Source organism: Merops nubicus, unplaced genomic scaffold, assembly GCF_000691845.1.
Source record: "Merops nubicus isolate BGI_N331 unplaced genomic scaffold, ASM69184v1 scaffold5750, whole genome shotgun sequence".
Classification (NCBI taxonomy): domain Eukaryota; kingdom Metazoa; phylum Chordata; class Aves; order Coraciiformes; family Meropidae; genus Merops; species Merops nubicus.
The window spans coordinates 1-21,365 of record NW_008584711.1 but is presented as its reverse complement, the minus strand read 5'-3'; the positions used below and the strand labels follow the sequence as shown (position 1 = coordinate 21,365).

At 41.0% G+C, this 21,365-nt stretch overlaps 1 protein-coding gene across 1 annotated transcript in view; it reads left to right on the top strand.

Annotated features, from left to right (window-relative positions):
* Positions 1 to 8,733, top strand: part of RBKS (ribokinase) — a gene marked incomplete at its 5' end in the record, with an annotated part of 31,217 nt that extends 22,484 nt beyond the window's left edge. Inside the window, 2 exons of the mRNA XM_008945011.1 lie at positions 7,617 to 7,805; positions 8,686 to 8,733. Coding sequence (XP_008943259.1) covers positions 7,617 to 7,805; positions 8,686 to 8,733 — 237 coding nt within the window. The remainder of the gene's footprint in view (positions 1 to 7,616; positions 7,806 to 8,685) is intronic.
* Between the last annotated feature and the right edge of the window lie 12,632 nt (positions 8,734 to 21,365).

Below are 21,365 nucleotides of genomic sequence, written 5' to 3'. Positions count from 1 at the left end.
AACCTTTTTATACTTTGCAATGAAATCAATTATGTTAGCACAACTGTAATAATCAATTGTGTTTGATTTCATCCTCTCAGTGTGTCTGATTTGTTATTGAATTGATTTTCAGGGATAAACTCTTGCCATTGTTCCTTTATTTTTGCTGAGAAAAGAAGAAAAATGAAGCATTTGTTTTTCTTATGTCACAAGTTTGAAAGTTGTTTTTTTAGTAATTGTTATATATTCATATGCCATCTGTTTTCTGTTTTCTTTCATGACTTTAATTTCAGATCCCTGTAATATATGCACTTGAGAAGTTTGATATGTGTTTACATACTGAAATAACGGTTACTGGTCACATTACTGTATGGCACTTAAAAGCACTAAGTTAATTCAACAAATCTGAAAGATAATTCTAATCTTTTAAACTTCATCCATTCAAACAGCTGCATCTGTATTTCCTTCATCTTCTTAAATCAGGAAGTGCCTAAGACTTTGATGATCCAGAATATATGCTGGGAAAATATCTTTTTATACATTTTTCTAAATTGCTCTCAGTATTTACTAGCATTCACAGTCAGAAAAGAGCAGTTGGATAAGATGGACCTTGAATAAGATACTCTGAGCCACTGTGGCCATTCTGTTTCATGGGGGTTTTTTATTAGTATTATTATTATTCTCTATGGCCAAATTTATTGAATGAGCTGCTTACAGCTGCCTTCCTGAGATGTTCTGTTCCAGCTCCATTGGTATTGGAAATTGCTATTTCTAAGTTTCACATAACTTTCTTCTAGCCAAAATCCTCTTTATGCTTCAGCCTCACCCCTTTTTTGGATCTTTTCTTTTCTATTCGAGATTTTTAGGTAGTACCATAAAAAAAACAAAAGTTTGTTTCTGCTTTAGCTTTACTAAGTCCTTTAGAATAGTTAATAAATCATCTTAGGTTTAAAAATTAACTCTTCAGAGCTATTCAGTTCAATTGCTCCTAAAACATTCTTTCTAACACAGACCTATACACTAAGAAAAGATTAAATTTACACTGATTTAATTTTTTATTATTGCTTGGTTTGGCTTTCATAGTAATTTAAATATACAAGTGTTTATCACACAATTTTACCAAAATGTCCTTACCTTTCCTGTTCACCAAGAAATACCTTTAAATGATAAAATCCTGTGGTTTGTGGATATTATGTGAAGGCCACGTTTGTAACAGGAGGTTATGTTAGCTGTAGAAGAGAACACTGGCCATGTAGCTTAAGACATCTCATGCACTCTGTGGAGTGTTTGTGTTGGTACTGAGGAGAAAAAGAAGGTAGTTTCTTAGCTGAATTATTACTGAGTCAGAAGTTCCTGTTATTTACTGCCATGAAAGTCAAGGAGCTTTGGTCTGCAATGCCCTTGTCACAGAATGAAAGTTTTAAAATGTCAGCTGTAGTTCCAGATAGCCATGGGATGTTTGGTCCCAAACATGCGTGTATCAAATACAACCTCACACTTTATGCTTCATCCTTCATTAAATGCTTTAGGATTTAATGAAATCAGATGCAGTATCTGGTAGAACAGCACAGCTTGTTCTTATGGATTTATGTGCTAGACGGAGGCAAACAAAATTATACTATCAGTGAATTATCTACCATTAGTTTGTCTAGAAGGCTCTTCACAAGCTGTTCTTTTCACTCTTGCTTGTTGCAATAATATTTTTTTTGTATGGCTGACATTACTTTCTTTTTATGTGGTTCATGAACAAAAAAAGCTCAGAACAAATCTTGCAAGGTTATCAGTTCTTTCTTTGCTTAGCCTGTAGTTCAGTTTTATCTTTTCCCAGAAAGATCAAACTTGTTGAGACTAGTTTGTTAATTCCCAGATGTAGCACAGCCTAATCCCTGAGGTTTGTGCAGGAATGTGCTAGTTCTTCATTCTCTTAATTCTTCTAATGAAAAATAAATGTATCCAATGTCAACTTAGTGAAAACCAACGGTTTTCACTAAAAACTTTTCAGGCCTCTATAAATGTTGAAAAAGAGACAACTCTGTGCGTGATGAGCTCTTTGGAACACTCACCATTTTTTCCCCCACGTATTTGTGTGGTGCCTTGCTGCAGCACAACCACAGTGTCAGGACAGTTCACGAGTTGTTTTTCTTACTTCGCGTGTGCGTGCAGTTACATAGCCCTGCAGGTGAGGAGCCCACATATATTGCACATCAGCCATTTCAGTTTGGTCCTAAACGTTTGAAGAACAGCTGCTTCTCTGTTCAAAGAATGCTGAGGAGTCCTTCAGGAGGAGGAAAACTCCGAAATCGTTACAGAGAACGATTTAGTTTGTCAAGCTGTTTTGAATGCAAAACTGGGATCTGCTTTCTCCTTAGTGTAAAGTGGGTATCAGACTTAGGATCTAAACAAGAAAGGTCTAGCAAAGATTTAATTAAATGCTAACAGAATATTTTGGGGCTTCAGTGGTAGAAAGCAGTTCAATTAAATAATAGTTAATTGCTAATTCTGTTAAATAAAGCTGCAGGATGTATAAAAATAATACAGAAAAATAGATACCATCCTATTGTTTCCTTTTAACTGCCATTATCTATTACTAGAGGCTAGGTTGTTTTTTTTTCAGAAATACTAATAATGGAAATTCTTTTTAATATGTCCAAAATCAAGAGGTAGTATTGACTTTTACAAGATTCAGAGAAGACGGAGTTTATAAAACTATCTGTATCCTTGGATTAGGACTTTTAAGTTACTGCTGATTAATATTGACAGATTGATACTAGGAATAGTCTTTCTTAAGAAAAAAAAAATTATATCTGTAGTAGTCAAAAATCAGTCCTTTAGAATTAAAATATTTCAGAACATCTCTTGAATTTGCCTTTTCTCTTTTAAGTAATGGAAAGCTACTATTGCACCATTATGTAGAAGTTGCCAGCAATTCACAGTATATTTTAATTCCAGCTTAGTTCTAAACCCCGTGGTATCAGTTGCTGGAAACTATGAAATTTCCCATATTTAGTCTAAAATGAAAGATGTTGCTTTGGGGAGGAGAGGGAATAGCTTCAAACCAATTCATCTCAATCCGTTTTTAATTATTCTATCAGGATGAGTATTTCTGCCTGTATATATGCAAAAATTTTATAATTTGAAACAACTGGAACTAGCTTGGCTTGAGGCCTGATCCTGCAATTGCTTATGCACCAAATCTATCTCACTACTTCTTTGGGACCATTCACATGTGTTAGAGTTAATGAGAATGAGTTCTTCTGTCATTCTCTAAGAAATCTCCTAAGGTACAAGCCAAGTTTGTAGCCAACTGGCTTACTGTGTTTAAATATTTAAGATTAAAAATATTTTGAATTATCATATGTAGTTTTAGATGGGTTAGCCTTAAAACTGGCAGTATTATTATTTATTATTTCTGTTCCAGCAGTACCTGGCAACATTTGCAAAGTTGTTATTGTGCTAGGTGCAGAAAAAGCAGTTCAAATGATGGGCTGCTCCCCAGAGAATTAGTACTTCTTGCTATTTCACCAGTTTACATTTGCTGAGTAGTAGGAACAGACCTCTGGAGGTCTCTAGTCCCACGTGCTGTTGAAGCACGGCCAATTTAGGTCAGATTGCTCAAGGCTTTGTCCAGTCAAGTTTTGAATCTCCAAGGATGGAGACTGCATGACCCCTGGGCACCTGTTCTGCTGCTTCACCACCCTTGTGGTGAAAAAGCTTGTCCTAATACTGGAATTTCCCACATTCCAACTTGTGCCTGTTGTTTCTAGCCCTATCCCTGTGCACCTTCAAGACCAGTCTTCTCTATACCCACCTGTAAACTGCTGTAGACAGCAATTACATCTCACCTTAGCCTGGTGTTCTTAAGGCTGAACGAGCCCACTTCTCCCAACCTCTTCTTGTATGCTTTGGTCTCTGTCCCCCTGACTGTCTTGATGGCCTTCCATTGTAATATGTCACTGAGCTACTTGTGCCAGAGATCCCAAAATGAGGTATCATGCTGCAGATTTGGTCTTGCAGATGCCAAGCAGAGGCTCCAGAACATCTCCCTGAGAGTCCCTGTGTGCTCCACAGGCTGCCCCAAACACACCACAGCTAGGAACACTTGGCAAACATTCATATCACAATTTCAGTCTCACTTTCAGCGAGTGTAAACTAGTACTGCTGTTGAAAGAAGTTAATTGTTTTGGATTGGGGGTGGCGTGGGATTAATTTTAACACAGATCTGCCCTGCAATCCGATTTGCTTCCTGGCCACACAAATGGCTGTGCTGGCACAGGAGCATGGGCCATGTGGACAGGAGTGGAAGGGGAAAAGCAAGACTACTTTTTTTTTTTCCCTGTAGCAGTGCTGGTTTGTGTCAATTTACTGTGACTAGGCTCCACAGTCTAAAGAGATTGGAGAGTTAACCAAGGTTAGCAAGGATTATGGGCACAAACCATCATATCAGTTAGATTGAAAGCTTCAGTTAAATTTCTCTTCTGCTCTTGTAAACAAAATTAAGAAAATTCTGTGTAGATTAATTATATAATATCTGTCAGATTTATTCTGACAGCAATTTTGTGGAATGTCCTCTTGCTTTAATAGGTCCATTTAACTGAGGAGTTACGTGAAACTATCTGCAGAAAAATAAAATTCTTCATTTGCTGCTCTTTTGTACAGCACTATGGCAAATGTCCACATCGGGCTTTTAGTATTGTTATTTAATTTTTTCTTTACATAACCATTAGTTATTTCCTTCAATTGTACCACCGTTTGTTTTTTAAATAAGATTCTACTGAAGGGAGGAACTTAAAAACTCACCACAGTATTTAACATCAGTTGACATTTACTGCAATCTCTAATTGTTGGCACTGAATCTGTCTGGATTCTGCTGCTTTTATGGTTCTTCCAGCTTGTTCCAGTGTTTTTAGTTTTACCATCCTGCTGTAGATGAGTTACAGGATAGTGATTACAAGCCGTCGAAGATCTACTTTTATACAGACTCTGTCTGTTCAAATTAATTTTGTTTATTGGTATAAGCAGTGTAAAGATTAAATGAAATATTTCTGCCAAACCTTTCGCATACCAGTCCCAGAACAATTCATTCACTACCCAAGCAAAAAATCCTGTTGACTTGGGGCACAGCAAGCACAAAGTGAGGTGCAATGTTGATGCTAAGCATACAGCATGTGTGTTTCATTAGGAGGAATATTATATTTAAATACTTCATTTACCTCATGGTCTTACAGAAGTGTAAATACCAGGTAAATAAACCCAAATGAGATTGACTGTTTCTCTACCAAAACCCACTCCACTTTTGTCCTGGAGATTTTGCAATGTAGGTAGAATGTTTGGAATTATGACCCCTCATAAAGTCCATTGGAAATTCAGTTAGCCAGTTTCACTGAAGGATTTGTGTTAATCCGTTTTTATTCTTGTAATGTGATGTGCTAGGTGTTCTGAATACAGGAATGCATAGTTCCTGCTCCAGAGACCTTAAAACTAGTGAAGAGACACAGATTCCTTAGACATTTGAATATTAGAATAGAGTGTGTGTGTGTATATAAAAATACTGTTTATCTATCCTTAGTTATTCCAAAGCCATTACTGGTGTATTGACTCCTTGCGAACCTTGCAAGAAGATACATTCAAAAGATTTTGTGAGATGCTTTTTGAAACAAAATTTCTTATTTGAAAATACTTTTATAACCTTTTAAAAACTGAAATAGGTTTAATTTGCTTCAATAGTTTGTCCTGCAAGAGAAGTTTGAGCAGCATGGGGGGATACCAGAGAGAAAATTGGGTAGGTTTAGTTGTTTTCTTATAATTTAAAGCTTCCTATATTCTTGTTTGTGATCACTGTCATTAAAAAAAAATAGTTCTAGATTGCATGCAAGTGTTAACCACCCCTTGCCCCTGCAGTGCACTCGTTTGCCCACCGAGGGCTGCACACCAGATTCTGCCTTGTGGCGATCAGATCAGACTAGCAACGCTTTTGAAACCGTTTAGGCATTTGTCTAAATAGGGACTGCAGGACTTGGTCCTGAAAGTTTAAAAAGCAGCAAGTACCCTGCTCAGGATAGCATAAACTCTAGGGAGTGTGTTGGCATAATCTGGCCCTTGAGAGCCTGAGGGTGGCTTCTGTCTCCTGGGTCAGGCTGAAACACAGGAAATGACAGTGGCGAGCGGCGGGCGCTGACTCACGGCTGGGGGCGGCTTGCTTTGGGATGGCTGTAGTAGTTCCTGTCCCCAGCGCTCTGCCCTCCCTCTCTTCACTACAGGAGTGGCCTGTGCCTCCTGAAGCAGTTGTTTAATCGGACAGTTTACAGCCCAGTACATCAAGAAGTATGTGTGCTGAATCCAAGTGTCGGTGGTGCAGAGGGAGCACTTCAGCGGCTGTTTCCCAAGAAGCCGAGCTGCCCGTGCAGCAGAGGTCTGGAAGCGAGGCTGGCGAATAGCTTCCAAAGCCAGTTTTCCACTGAAAATAAACCCTAAGACTGTGGAAGCTGTGCCCTGTTACAAGGCTGTTATCTGAACATACTTCAGGCTGCATTTTTCAGGATTCAGCAGCAACCTTGTAGCACAAGATAAAGTAGGACTTCCCTCATCGCAGTCAAGCAGGGCAAGATTTGGTAAAGAGCAAAACAGAATATGTCTGTTTACTTGCAACTGAAGGCATACTCTGTTATGCAGGAGTCCTGCCTGCTAGACTGCTTCAGCTAAAACACTGTATTCTCTCTTGCCTTTTTTCCTGCTTAATTCTTGTTCTCTTCCCTGTCAAAAGAAAAAGTACATGACATTTGACAATGCTATGCCATCAAGAAAATGTATGAAGTGGCAAAAAGGATGCTTGATTCTGGTGTCTTTGTTACAGATTTCTGGGAAATTTTGTTCTTAGTTGGGTGGAGCTAGAAGAGATTAATTTTAAGAGCCAGCTGGGAAAAGTTGACTTAAGGTCACCATCTGTTAGAAGAAGAGTTTATCTGTGTTTTTACAGAGCCAGCATAGAATAGTCTGTTTTGACAGAGGCCTATGGACATGGTCATAAGACCAATATATAATAATCTTTGCACAAAGAGGGCTTCAGATAACTTTTAGGTATTCTTAACTAAAAAAATCTATTCAGGTAAACAGAGTGGTGAAAGCTGATCCATTGCTTCTTTTCCTTGAAGAGTGTTTCCTTGTGATTTTCCCCTAGCTGAACACAGAGAATTTTAGTTTTTTTTTATTTTAAAAGTGCCTCACTGTACTGTTAAATATCCCCCAACAATAGTGTCTGACTTGGCACGTAGCATTGTTCACATTCGACCACAAAATGCTGTGTCGCTGTGTCCGTTTCGCAGATGAAGAAACTGAGGCATGTGGAGGAAATGTGATTTTCCCGAGGGTTGTGTGCCAGGTTAAGTGGTGGAAGCTGGAACAGAACCTCTGCCTCCCATGTCTCTGCCCAGGCTGCTCTCCATTAGTCTGCTGTGCCCGAAGTACACGCTGATTTCAAACACGGAGCAAGTCATAGCTGAGTGTCAGCGTAGGAAGCGGTTTCATGATCGTCCTATAATACACATTTTTAAAAGATGTTAAATACTGTTTTCAAATGCAACTCTTGTCCAAAAACGAGTGCTGTCAGATGATGATTTTCATTTGCGTGGGTTATTTTCCAGGCAGAAATTTTAACGGGCATCCCAGTTGGCAACCTTGAAGATGCTGAAAAGGTGGGACGCATGCTGTTAGAAAGAGGGTGTAAGCTCGTAATTGTTACTCTTGGAGCAGAAGGCTGCATGATGATATCAGTGGAAGAACCCATTCCAAAGCACGTTCCTGCTGGGAAGGTCAGGGCTGTGGACACTACGGTACGTTTTTGTGGTTTAACTGTCTTGCTTTGGAAAAGACTGCTTAAGCACTAAGGGAAAGCAGTGAGTAATCAGCCAAATCTTTGGGCACTAGCACAAAGGCTAATTTATGATGTGAAATTCGTATCTTGCTTCCAGCCTCTCATACATTAAATGTCAGTTCACTTGAGTTTTATAGTCTGTGTTGTAGATGAGCTAGAATTATTATACATACTGATAGTATCTTCATGTTCCTCCTTTACTGAAGTCTGTACCTGTCTCTGACTGCAATGTGTGATGCCAGTGGTTTGAGCTGCAGTCCTGCTTTTTCACCTTTGCCCAGGCATATAATTCATCTTGTCCAGAATTCAACTGCTGTGGGAGAAAGGCGTTCCTGCTGCCCTCACACTCTGAAACTGAATGTTTAGCTCTTCTGACACAAGCATGTGTTGCCTACCATGTCGAGCATAAGGTGATCAAAGACAACATTTTTACAGAACAGAGTGGGAAACAATCCCAAAAGTTCTTGCTGCTTTATGATGACTGTTTTATGATGATAGGTAAGGGCTACTTGGTCAGAGGCATTTTAGACTTTGACATGAGGGTACTTTTTTTTACTTGCTCAGAATTGAATGCAGAAGGCATACTCTTAACAGAGCACTAAATACAATACGCCAGCAAAAAATAAAACAGGGCAGGCAATAGTTAAGATAGCATTGCTATGAAAACCTTACCACATTGCACATATGGGGCTATTTTGTGTTCCTAGTATTATCTGACATAAATCCAAAATAATTCCAGTGGAGTTACTGAGAGCAGAGAAGGTCACGTTGTATGTACTAACTATACATTTAAATGCCTGTTATAATAACGTCATATTACATATGTTCTGTTACAATAGTTCATTAAAATCCTGGAGATTTTGCCATCTGGTGCATTCCATATCTGAATTGCATTAATAATAACTAGTTCTTGTAGTGTGTTTTTTATCCATGGACCTCATACTGCTTCACAAAGAAGGAAAGCAACTGCTTCAAAGGTGAGGAAACAGAGGCATAGGGGACTGAAATTACCTAGCTCAGTAGCACGCAGTGGCAGAAACTGGAGTAAAGTCACTTCATCTAAACCATAGGTTTGGACTGTGATGTGCTGATACTGTGGCAGGCTTTGTTTCACTGTTAAATTTAGTTCTTTCCGACTTAACTCTGAAACAGAGATCACCTGACTTTATTTTACTTCTTTGCCCCTTTGCCATTTAGAAGCTTGACCTCGACTTAGTGCTGGTTTTGCACGCCCTAAAGTCCTTGTTGAACAGCGAGGCAGCACTGTACTGTACTGCACATAATGTACTTTGCAGGGGACTACAGACACCTAGCTGCTTCTGTCTGCTTTTAGCCCAGAATTAGAAGTGCCAAGGGAGTGAAAGGCAGAGGTCCCAAAGCTGCCCAGAAGCAGGATTTATTAGCTTGGGAGCAACACCTTGTCAGCCTGGAGGTACACTTCCTTGCTCTGGGTTGGTAAATTCACTTTTGCTATCAAAGCTTATTGTTAGAGTTTTTCTCTACATCACACAGAAGTGGTGATGAAGAAGAAACATGTGTGATCTGCTTCTTCAAAAGAAGCAGAAAATTGCTGCCAGATCAGCTATTGTTTGATATCTTAAGAAATTTGCTGCTCTTGGAATAAAACAGCAGTACTGAAACCACACACTGTGGCTGAAAAGTGCTTTTTATCTTGCCTAGCAGTTCAGAGTTTCATGACTGAACTAATTTAACACTCTTCTTTTTTTGTTGTGGGTTTGGTTTTTTTTTAAAAAAAAAAAAAAAATTAAAGCAATTTCTTTGAGTTTACTGAATCCTTGCCCTGCCTCCTTGTGGCCAACAGGTTATTGGCTTTCACATAGCAGAGGATTTTCACAGTTAATTTTATTAATCTACTTAAATGCCAGTGGGTTGTTTTCAGTAAAACAGCTGTGTTCGGTTTACTCTTGCAAACTGAATGAAAAAAGATGTGTTGGCCTTCCATTATAAAAGTCTTGCACTGCTTCAGCTGATTATCACTTTGCCTGAAAGCAAGTGGTTTTAAAGCAACCCTTCCAAACCCTAGGCAGAATAATGTCATCCTCAACTCACCTGGATAGCTCTGTTACAAAAATAAACATTAAACTGTTCTAGTAGGACACTTTATTATCCTCAGAGGCATGTCTGCAGTGGATCCTTCCCCAGGGGGATAAGCTCAAGCTGTAAGGTGGCCAGCTATCCACAGACCATTCAGAGCTGTTCTTTGTGCACGCTCTTAGCACGCCGTGTGATACTAAACACGAGCTGCTACCTTAAACTGCCCTGACTTCAGCATCTTGAGGGAGCAGGCAGTAATTTTTTAAGCTGCCATAATCAAATTGCATCTGGTTATGTGCCTGTACCCAGATTGACATGGTTGGGATCTGCAGAAGGTAAAGTTAGCGCCAGACAAAGAGCTGAATGATGTGTGTAACCTATCGTAGGATTAGCAAAAGGTTACCGAGCCCTTATGAAAACAGTCTGTGTTAAAACAGAATTTACCATTTAGAAGGTAGACATACAAGATACAAAGTGAGCTTCAAAGGGTCTTTGCTGCAGAAATTTTCCCATAGCTGCTGCCACTACCCAGAGTCCTCTCTGCAGCAGAGCACCTTCAGTACTTCCAGTCATTTCTGTTGTCCACAGCAATTTTGACGATTTTTGACAAGAAAACATTTAGGTAGGCAGAGGCACAAAGATTAAGAATTTGAGTTCTTTGTCCCAGGTATTGTGCTCCCCGTTCTCCACGTTCCTCAGAGAAACTAAGGGTTGATAGGCTGTAGAGCATGGCTCTTGCTCCTAGCCCTTGAGATGGTTAATCTAAGAGTTTATTGGCAGAGCACTGGGAAAAGCTGGCTCCATCTCCTGCTCTGTGGTGGAACATGAATCTTCCAAGACTGAAAATCTGGCATTTTTCACCCACACTAAATCAATACTATAAAGGGGGGAAAAAAAAGCTTGTTGATTTTTTTTTTTTAGTGCTAATTATCTTAATGTGGGCTTTACTAATGTATGCAATGCTTCCCATGACTGTTAGCAGAGCTCTCCATACACAGTCCAAAACATGTAGAGCACGAATAGTTGTTTAGAAGGAAGTTTTGCAAGACATGGTATTGTAAAGCTGAAACATCTGTTTCTCCTGTTATAGCAAATAGTGCAACAAGCTTTTGTTAAGAAAATAAACTTTCCCTTCATTTTATTAGTTTCTGCTAGCTATCTTCCATATGCAAATTTTGAGTAAAAGTTAGTGAATTATTGAAAAATCATCCTCAAATTTTCCGTATGAAAGAAATACCTTGTTAAGCCCACTAGCCATATCAGTTTGTATTTGAAGCAAATGACATGGGTAAGGGAAATTTGACACATAAAAATGTACTAATATGTAGATAACATAAGAAAGATATTCATTATAATATATTTTCATTGCTTTAAATAGTTGCTTTTAAATCTGCTAGACGACATGAGGTTAAATATATGCATTTATTTTTGGAAGAAGTTATTTCCAGTTTAGGTGAAACTAGTACATGAAGCTGCATTAAAATAACTGTGAAGTATAATTATATCATTCCATTTATGTGACACTTCAGTTGGTAGCAGGAGGTTTCACAAACCATTCACAAATTTGATAAGCACAGACAACAATGATATCATGTCCACACGCTCTGCAGTTGCGCGTGTGTGCGAAGCAGTTTGCCTGCTGCTGAAGCAGAAGCACAGCTGAGGTGGAGCACAGCAGCTGCTCCCAGACACAGCTGTGGGACATGACTGGACACCATCAGGCCAAAACTGCACTCGAGGTGAAGGGGGTGAGCTGTGTGATGAGCCACATGATGATCCTGGATCGTGGCATCTGCTGCTGCAGTAGCCCTGGACACGCCGTCCTGGCAGAGTCTGATGACAGGGAAGGCCACAACATTGTCCATATTGGAGATTGAAGCTCTTTTCTCCTTGTCCTTTCAACCTGCTCTCCCCCTCTGCTTCTGACAGTTGTGCAAAGTGTAATTTACAGCAGTATTTACATCTATTTACATTTACTAATTATATTCCATTGAAACTGCCAGGAAAATTTGTCAGAAGAATGTAATTACTCAAAGCTGGAATTTGGCCAGCAGTAAGATTAGTTCCCTTCCATTTTGCAGAAAAGTTCTATGGGATCTTAGGGAGCTGAGTGCTTCAGGTGGCAGCTGGGGACCAAGCAGAGCCCCTGAGGCACTGCCAGAGACCTGCCGAGGGCTCGGTACGTGCAGGTGGGCTTGGTGGAGGCAGTCGGACCGTCTGGAGCTCCAGCTTACTGGGAGTCTGGGCTTCAGAGGATTGTCCACACCAGGCCTCCTCTGGAGGTGGGGCAGGCTGGTGGTCAGTGTCTGCAGCGGGCTGGAACATGCCTGTTGGCTCTGGGGCTGCACCCTGAGGCTTGGGGCTTTGCCTTTTACTGTGGTTGCTCTTTGTAGTTGAAGGCAGGGCATTCTGTCTGGGATCCACGCCTCCAGTCGGACAGTTGGCACAGGCAGGATCTCTCCTGTGTGGGGGCATCAGCAGAAAATGGGGTGCTCTCTAAGCAAGCCAGAGCTGCCACCCACCACCCTCCATTTCCAGGTTGCAGCATGGAGGTCACTTTGGGGAGGGGAGTACTCCGGGGTTGGTTTCTGTAACCTCTGGTTTGCTCCAGAGCCCAGTTTGGGTGAAGTTGCTGAACAGCGTCTGTATGTGCTTGCATCAGTTAGCTTGGCTTTCTAACTTCCATCCCCTCTGCTCTTGCAAATACAGGGGGCAGTTGCTCTTCAGCAGCTTCTGCCTGGCCTCTTGGTTTACACGTGCCAGCGTGTGCACAGGAGCCCTGCATTAGCACACTCACAATCAGGAGATCAGGCAGCTGCATATCTGGCTTAGGCATGGGTGTATTCTCACTTAAGGCAAATGGAGACACCCGGGCACACAATGTTTAAATGAAAATTTGAAATCACTTTTCACAGTAGTGCCCCTAGTAATCACAGCAAACCCGTGGTTTTCCTTCTAACTCTCAAGGAGAACCCAGAATGTTTAACTTCACAGTATTGCTAAGCACAACCATTAAATTTCCCATGTAATTTCTTACATTACCAGCATTTTCCCTGTCTGGCTGTGCTTTTTGGATGCAGAGAGTGCACAACTTGCTGAGGGAAGCTAAGGAGATCACAGGCTGAGGTGCCACGCTTAGAAGTAGGAAACTCATTTGAGACATGACAAAATTCAAAATTTAATCTACTCAGTTATGCCTGAAATTTGACATGAGTCTGTGACTTACTCTGTATAGTCCTCCTCTGTTCAACATGCTCAGAGAGAGCTGATATGTACTATTTGTCATAACCATAAATGTTGCCATTATTTTTTCATGTCAGTTCTGCAAAATGAAGGCTTGTTACTACAATATGAATTTGTCATCAGATGTTTTATGTTCAAATCCCATTAAGTCTCCCTCTAGTTTCTTATTACAAAATACTAGATCTGCCTCTTTTACTATGGAAGAGAATTTAAAAGGCTGTCTTGAAGCAGTAGAGCACTCACTGATCAGCTTTGCATTGAATTCTGAAGATGTTACACAATCTTTATTTTAATAGACCCTCATATAAGTGTATAGCTATATAATTTTAGATACGTCACGTCATTCAGGCCTGTGCAGTAATTGTGGTCTAAAGAAGGCAGTGTGGTTTAGCCATTTGAACAAAGGACTGAGTAAGAGTTCCAGGCCTCTGCAAAAGACTTGCTGTAAATCCTTGGGAGAGTTACTTGTCTTCTTTGTATCCCAATTTATCTGTCCGTAAACTGGAGCTGCTATTACTGTATTGTATATAAACCATGAGAAGTCTGTTAGAGATCAGAACAGAACCTGGGAGGCCTTTTTCCCAGGCTTGTCATATAACCTCAGGCCAGTTGTGCTTCTTTGGGGGCTCTGCAAACTCATTGAAGTTCTTCTTCTTGAAGTTGAGAGGTCCTGTCTGTAAAAATATGGTTTACACTAAAATTCTCTGACTTAGCTGTATCTTATGGTTTGGAGGAAGCCTCAGCCAAAGGAGTGAAGTGGACACTGAAATAAAGCCTTAGAATATAAATAAATCCAAAACAGTCCTCCTAATAACAGCAATTCTTTGTCTCCTGACTTTGTGGCCTAACGTCTGAGGCTCAAGGGGATATAAATACAACACTCTGTGCAATGACTAATTACTCAAAATTCTGTGCATCAGCAGAAGTGGGACTTGTGGTTGACTCTAATATTATCAAATGCCTTTGCTATTTAATAATCTTGTAGCCGTACATTATTTAGCATGCCGTTTGCACAAAGAACAGTGATTTTTTTTTCAGCTATCTCTCAACAAAGTAAAAATGCAGCTGGTAGTAAATGAAGCATTTGGCAGACAATGTGTCTGATGTACAGTTCTCTAAGTTGCTAAGAAGAGAAAAATGTTGCTGAGTACTTAACCTTTTCCTGCCCAAGGATGTAGCAAGAAGGAGGAAAGTGACCACAAAGGGCAAGGTCGGCTTTTTCTTTTTTCTCTTTTCTCTTTTGTCTTTTTTTTTTCCTTTTTTTCCTTTTTCTTTTTTTTTTTCCTCCCTTCTTTTTCAAAGAAAGAGAAAAAGTTACTATGGGGCAAACAGCTTATCTGTCAGTGGGGTTTATTCACACACCAACACAGAGTAATTATACCCAGAGCTCCCATTAACAGCCCGCAAACAGACAGCATAATAGCTTCCTTTCTTTAACATGCAACCAAAATAGGTTAATAAATAAGTTTAGTTCCAGTCATAGCCCACTTTCTGACTTAGCCTTCTGCATTCCCTCTTTTACAAAGACGGAATCCATTGAATTTTGGAACACAACAAACGATGAGGAATAAGTTCATCTGCCAGACACTCCAATCAGCAATCTTGCACTGTAAATCTATTTAAAGCCACATCTATTATGTTCTGAAGTTCAGCTGAACTGTGAAAGGGCACATGACTGAAATCACTGAATTTGAGTTGACTCACAGTTAAGTGTAGATGGAAATTGCTTGGCTCGTAACAAGTTTCTACTTCTGATTCAGGCCTTCCAAAGACACTTCAGTTGTTGAAGGCTTGGTCAGTGGCTCAAGGGTATATAGGTAACCTGTGATGAGAGGAACTGCAAGGGTGGCAGTCAGCTGAGAAGGGTGGAGCAAGCTGGATGCATCCTCTCTCCCCTTTGAGAGCAGAAAGCTTTATTATCCCCATTTTACAGATAGGAAAAATGGAACAAAAATGTTAGCGAGTAGGTGCTAAGTTAGCTGAAGTGCCAGCTAAAAATGTCTTCCTCCAAGGTACAAAGGGAGTTGGGGTGATGTAGCCAAAAATGAAGCACAGGGCTATATTGTCCCGTGCTACTCTCTTAACTTCTAGACAACATTGTCATGGAAGGAAACACTGTTTATCTGCCTAGTAACTGTCTATTTTAATCTGTAAGAACAAACAATGTAAACAAAATGAGCAAACAGAAGCAGGCTTGTACAGAACAATTTGCAGCCTTGTTTTCCAGTGGAAGATTCCACAGACCACCCAGGCTTTGCTCTAGTCCTTTTCTCAACCACGGAGCATCTAATTAAATCCCTCTCCATTCCTGACTCTAAGTGGAAGAGAGCCTACAGTCCTGTACAGTTTCTTTCCAGATGGAAATGCATAATTTAACAGAGATACAGCTGACAGGGAGAAGTGGGCCCAAAGCACTATTAGCATTTGCCACAAATTGCATTAAATTACAAGGGGGTACTTAATGAAGATGTAGAATAAAAAGAACATTTAACCAAATTTTTCATTTTCCAAGCTCCTAAAACTGCAGATTCCAGGCAACAAAAACCTCAGAGTAAAACTGAATTTCTGTCTCGGTTACTCTAATAATACCTCAAATTGTATGGTTTTGCTACACACCATCAGTGTCAGGTCATGACATTTTGCCCATTGCTTTCTACAGCCTTGTTCTATGTACATGTACATATATGTCAAGTTCCTGAGCACCTTACATTATTTACTGCCTCAGTACTCAAAGCATGAGCTAAAGTACTATTCTTACTACTGTTTTGTAGATGAGGAGCAAAAGGACACATGGACTGGCTTGTCAGTGGCAAAATGAGCCTGCTTCCCTGACAAAACTGTAACTTCTTCTCCATGTGTCTCTTCAAAGAGAATTAGGGCTGGAAGAAAAATTTTGTTAGGATATCAGCTGTCTCATTTTTAGAGCCAGGTGCCATTGTACATGTCCGTGTAAATGAGAAAGTACACAGCAGTGCAGAGTTTGCATTGGGTGCTTCCTGAAGGGGCCGTAAGGGATTTTTGGAAATGTGCTACAAGGACAGGTGCTTTGGCTCTACTACTGTCATACTGAGATATTACAGTCTGGAAATAACCCACTTGATTGTTCTGGAGAGAAAAAAGTAGGGATGCTGGTGGCATTTATGCACCAACTCAAATATTTTGTTTGGCGGCCAGCACATGTAAATGATGCAGCATCCAATGTCTGCGCCTGAGATGGCATCTGATGAGGTCTAGGGAAGCTGAGCTCAGAAATATTTTGAAGCTGTCTTCATGCCATCTCACTTCTAGGATGCTTTAGTAAATTAAACAGTAGTGTAATTAATAGAGTTTGTGAGCAGAGCAGGAAATAGCCTTTTTATTGCTTCTCATGGGCTAACTGTGGCTTGCAACACCAGTCAAAATCACTGCAGCAGCATCACTTTTCTCACTTTTCCTGATTTGCTCTCCTCCCCTTGTCTTTATGATGAAGCCAGCCTAGAGTCTCCTCCAAGAGGATGTTTAGTCCTGGTATGTAGCTCACCCTGTGTTCAGTGCAAATATTGGGCCACCAATGCATGTGCAAAGACAGTGTCCATTGCAATGGTTCATGGTACTCTGAGATATCTGAGCTGCAGAAAGGATGGAGAGGAAGGAAGACCAACTGTGTGCAACCATCCTTTTTAATTAAATTCCTGCAGTTAAAAATAGCTAGTGGAAGCTGGCACTTCTGGCACATCCAGAGCGTCACCTTCCCAAGTATCTTTTTCTGGCCTGAGTCGTAGGAAGTTGAAAATGTGATCCACTGTGTAATAGTGCAGCATATTCTTGGCCAAACTCCTCATCTTTTTTACCTCTTGCATTTACAGCTAACTTACAAATGTCATATGCCCCCTTTCTTCTTTAAAGCTAGTCTCTACAGAACCAGGTATCATCCTGGCTGTTGTGGAATGTAACCTATTCTCAGTTTCTTCACATCAGTCCTGGCTATACTGAGAGAGCCCCTTGCCTACTTAGTTACCCAGAAGTGCCAACTGCAGTAATGTTGCTACTGAACTAAGACCTGATTTCCCCCAGCAGTTTTCATTGCCAAGTAATGTTGGTCACTACAGAAACCAGAAAGGTTTGTGTTGGATTGGTGATATTGCATAATTAGGTTTTCAAAAGAACAAGAACAGAGAAATGAGAATTGTGGGGAAATCAGGCTTCTTGCTTTTGCACATTCTAACCACAGAAAATGCCAGAAGTTTTACTTCTTATCATGAATAGAGGAGTTAATCTTTAGTAGTCTGTCTCATGGACAGAACATATTTTACTGCTTCAGCTAGACAAATGGAAGGAAGCTAAAACCATAAGTTCTAATGATTGATGGCCGTAACCTAGAGGAATGTCTTTAACAGCCCGTTTGCAGTTGATGGTAATGATTTTGTCACTTTTCTCAGGGTTTTGTTTTGTATTTGTGTGCGTAGAGACAGACATACAGATACACAACCCGCTATTCTAGAACTACCCAGCTGTAGAAAAGCAGATTCCTGAATTCTGGCAGCAATGTTTGTCAGCTGCCCAAACGGCTACAAGGAGTATTTGGTTTAATTCATTTCAAAGCACAAATAAACACAGAAATACAGGGGAAAATTAAGGAAAGTCTGTGGAAGCTTGTGCCTCGTTGCTGGTGTCTGTGATTTTGTTGCTGGAATCATTGAGCAGGCAGTATGTTCACTGGAAAGGTTAATTTTACAGGGAAGCCCACAGAGAGTGCCAGAAGCAGTGCCTGGGTGCTCGCCGTCTATTGCAGAGCATGAGCAAGGTCCAGGAGCCCTGTTTTCTGCACACCTGCCCCACAGGGTAAGGGCAAGAGAATGGGTGGGCAGCAAAGCACAACACTCTAGAGCAGAGCAGCAGTTCTGGCTTGTGGGTCACATCTTGCTGAACACAGAGAGAGGAGATACAACTCGAGTGCTCATCAAAAAGATTAGACAAACTCAGTAGTAAAAAGAATGCAGGGGAATGCAGGGAGCTGGCAAGAGGACAATGTTAAAGTGAACTCAGACAAAAAAAAAAAAATAAAAAACTCCTGAAGTTTGGTGGTTGTTTTTCTCCCTCCAGGATATGTAGTTCAGAGGTAGGCGGGAACAGTGGCCAGCCAACAAAGGCTAGATACTGTGGTTTTGAAAGAGGCACTCGAGCATATGGAGCTTTCGTGCAGAAAAAGAATGTTTTCTTGATCAATTCCAGGCAAGATGGCAGTTGTGTCATTTTGAGTGCATCTCGTCAGATGAGATGGGATCACTAAGAGTCTTTTGGCATTTTCAGTCTGAGAGAAAAAAAAATACATGTGGCTAGTGAAATTGCCTGGCAAGGAGATTTCCCCCTCTGACTTGGCTGTTAGATTATGGGGTCCTGAAGCCACGTCTGCTCCTGACGTGATGATGGGTGACAAAATCAGTGACAATTTGGCAAGTTCTTTTCCTGGTTGGGGAGCTCATTGTTCATGAGGGAAACCCACTGCCAGTCTTGGCAGTGTACTATCAGAATAATGTGCTGCATTCTAGGCAGGGCTTCAGCTCTAGTTTTATTTGTTCATTAACTGAAACTTGTGAATTAGCACGTGAGCGTGAACTTTGTTAAGAAATTACAAGTTGGTGTGAGTGTGACATGAATAATGAAGAAAGTGGAGCACTTCTCAAGGAAGTGAGATAAGTGAAGCTTTTGATTTTAGTAGGAGCATAGCTGCATGTTGTTGAGGCTCGATAAACCAGTTTGAGAAGTACAAATCAACCTTCTGAGCAGCTGCTATATTTAGTGGCGAGCTTCAACGATGACTCTGATTCCGTGCAAGTTCAAACTTTGGGAAAGGTAGATAGAGCTCCTGTAGCACATTCAACTGAAAGTCTGCCTTATTTCTGCTAGTGATGATACCTGCGTGCTTCCCTGTTGTTGACACATCTTGGTGTATGTGCTGTGCTTTGCAAGAGTGCCTCTAGAGAGTTTTGTATTGAGCTGAAGTGTAATGAGAGTTTTCCAGTATGTAATAAGTTTTCTATATGCACTCCTGAGGAAAAAAAAAAAAAAAAAAGAAAAAAAAAAAGTGTGGAGGGCTTCCTCTGCTGGTTTTGAGTCTTCTCTGTGAGGTAGGAACTTTCAGATCAAATGAAAGGAGGTCAAAGATCACAGCTCAAGTGTGAAACCAGGGAAGAAACAGGTACCAAGGCAAAAGCTAACTGAAGCTTAAACTGAAAATACACACAGAAGTGTATCCTAAATTGAAATATCCCTTGCCAAAATACCTATCACTCTAGTAGCATAGAAATCAGAGAAGTAGTGAATTGTTTGGTTGATGGGAATCTCAGAGGTTCAGCAACATGGATCACTTGCTTTCAGAACAGCATGTGGAGTTCCTGGTTCAGTGCTGTCACTCCATTGTGTAAGAAAGGAATAAATTCGTCACCTCTCACTAATGCTATCTGGAGTTGAAAGGAGTTTATGTGAGCATCATCACACTGAATTGTTTGGATGATTCAGAAAACAGAGTACTCCCTGTGGGTGAATACTTTGTTGCCTTTTGGAGGTTACCCTGAGCACAGAATAACTTTCCTCCTTGGTGCTGAGTGGTATACTGGAATATTATTATCTGGCAGAACGAAGGTCTCTCGTGCTCCCTCCCAGATTTTGTCAGCGTGCACTAAGAGAAAATTATCACCTCACAGACACCTTGCAGTATTTTTCTTGTAAACAGCAAGGTGGGAGCTCCTCTGTTATGAGTATGACTGAGAGTCTTGCAGAGCCATGGGCGACTTGTGGAGGTCCACTTACTAATTTTGGATACCTCAGGTTTGGGGTTCCCAAGCTTTGCCTCATTTTTGAAGGATGGGTAGCTTGTGAAACTCCTGTTAAAGTCTGTGCAAGATCAGGAGCTCTGGATTCAGCCCACATGTGTCTCAAAGTGGGTGTTCCTAATATTCTTGATCTTAACTCGAGTTCATTTCCCATCATGGGAAATGAGAGCACTATTACCTGCCTTCAAAACAGATGCTTTACAGGGGCTTTGAAATGTAAAGCAGGACTGTGTGATACTGCCAGATCTCTAGATACTTTCAGCTGTGCCTTTTAGATGACCTACAAATTAAAAATTGCAGAGTTGTGAACATTGTATGTTTTATTTCCAACATTCACCACAAACCAGATAACTTTCCAGGCATTCATCTGTGCGCCTGTAATGCTTGCCATTGATCTTTTTAGAAACAGTGAATAACTTAATGTAGTAGGATGTTTCAGAAAGGAAAGAAAATGCATGCAGGAGGCCTTGTATCAAGATTAATCTCTCAGGAATGCAGGGGGTTAACGGTCAGGCTGATTAATCACTGTTAATGAACCATCAGGAAATCTGTCAGGAAGTGGGTAAAAATTCCTGATGGCTGATGTGAAGCATTGTGCGGTGTGCTTTGGTTTTGATGTTTCCCAACTGACAGTCTACAGTGGGTGTAGTATAGTTACCTCCAAGTTCTCAAGACATATGAAGAACCAGATGACATGCTGCCCTTGGTCAGCTTGAGTAAGTGAGCAAGAAATTTTCCCCATGCATGGCCATGCAAGTACAACACAACCTAAATGCAAGAAAGTCAGGGATTGCTTCTTCCCACGGCTTCTCAGAGCAGAGTCTGGAAAAGATACAGAAAGGAAGCATGATCATTCCCTCATTCCTCCAGTCTGAGTCGAGAGGGTACAAGAGGAAGAGTGGAACTGACGGTTTTCCCTGTGTGAAAGAGGAGCCAGAGTACCAGGGCTTGGACATACAGCTGAGTTAATGAATTGCCTGGTGTTGACCAAGGGTGAGGTTTCACAGTTGACTTAAGCTGATCCAAGATTGTGCTGCCACTGAAAGGAGAGTTTCTAACTTCTTTCTCCTTCGCATTGGGCTAGCGATCGTGTGGTAATAGGGCAGCTTGCTGATCCCTGGGCAGCGTTGGCTGACTGAGGCTGCAGATGGATCAGAGAACTGATCTGCCTCACTGCTTGGCCGCACGAGTGCTAGATCTGATGTAGGGGAGGGTGTGGGAACATGAGACAAGGATAAAAACATGAGTGGAGACTGAGGCTTTCAGCAGTAACATAACCATGGACTGGCTTAAGCCCATTATGAAACTGCAGTCTGAGTCACTGGCATTAAGAGTGCCCCAGCAGCCTACAGGGAGCGCGACGGGGAACGTGGTGGCGCAGGGTCCGACCGTCCCGCGGCAGCGGCTGC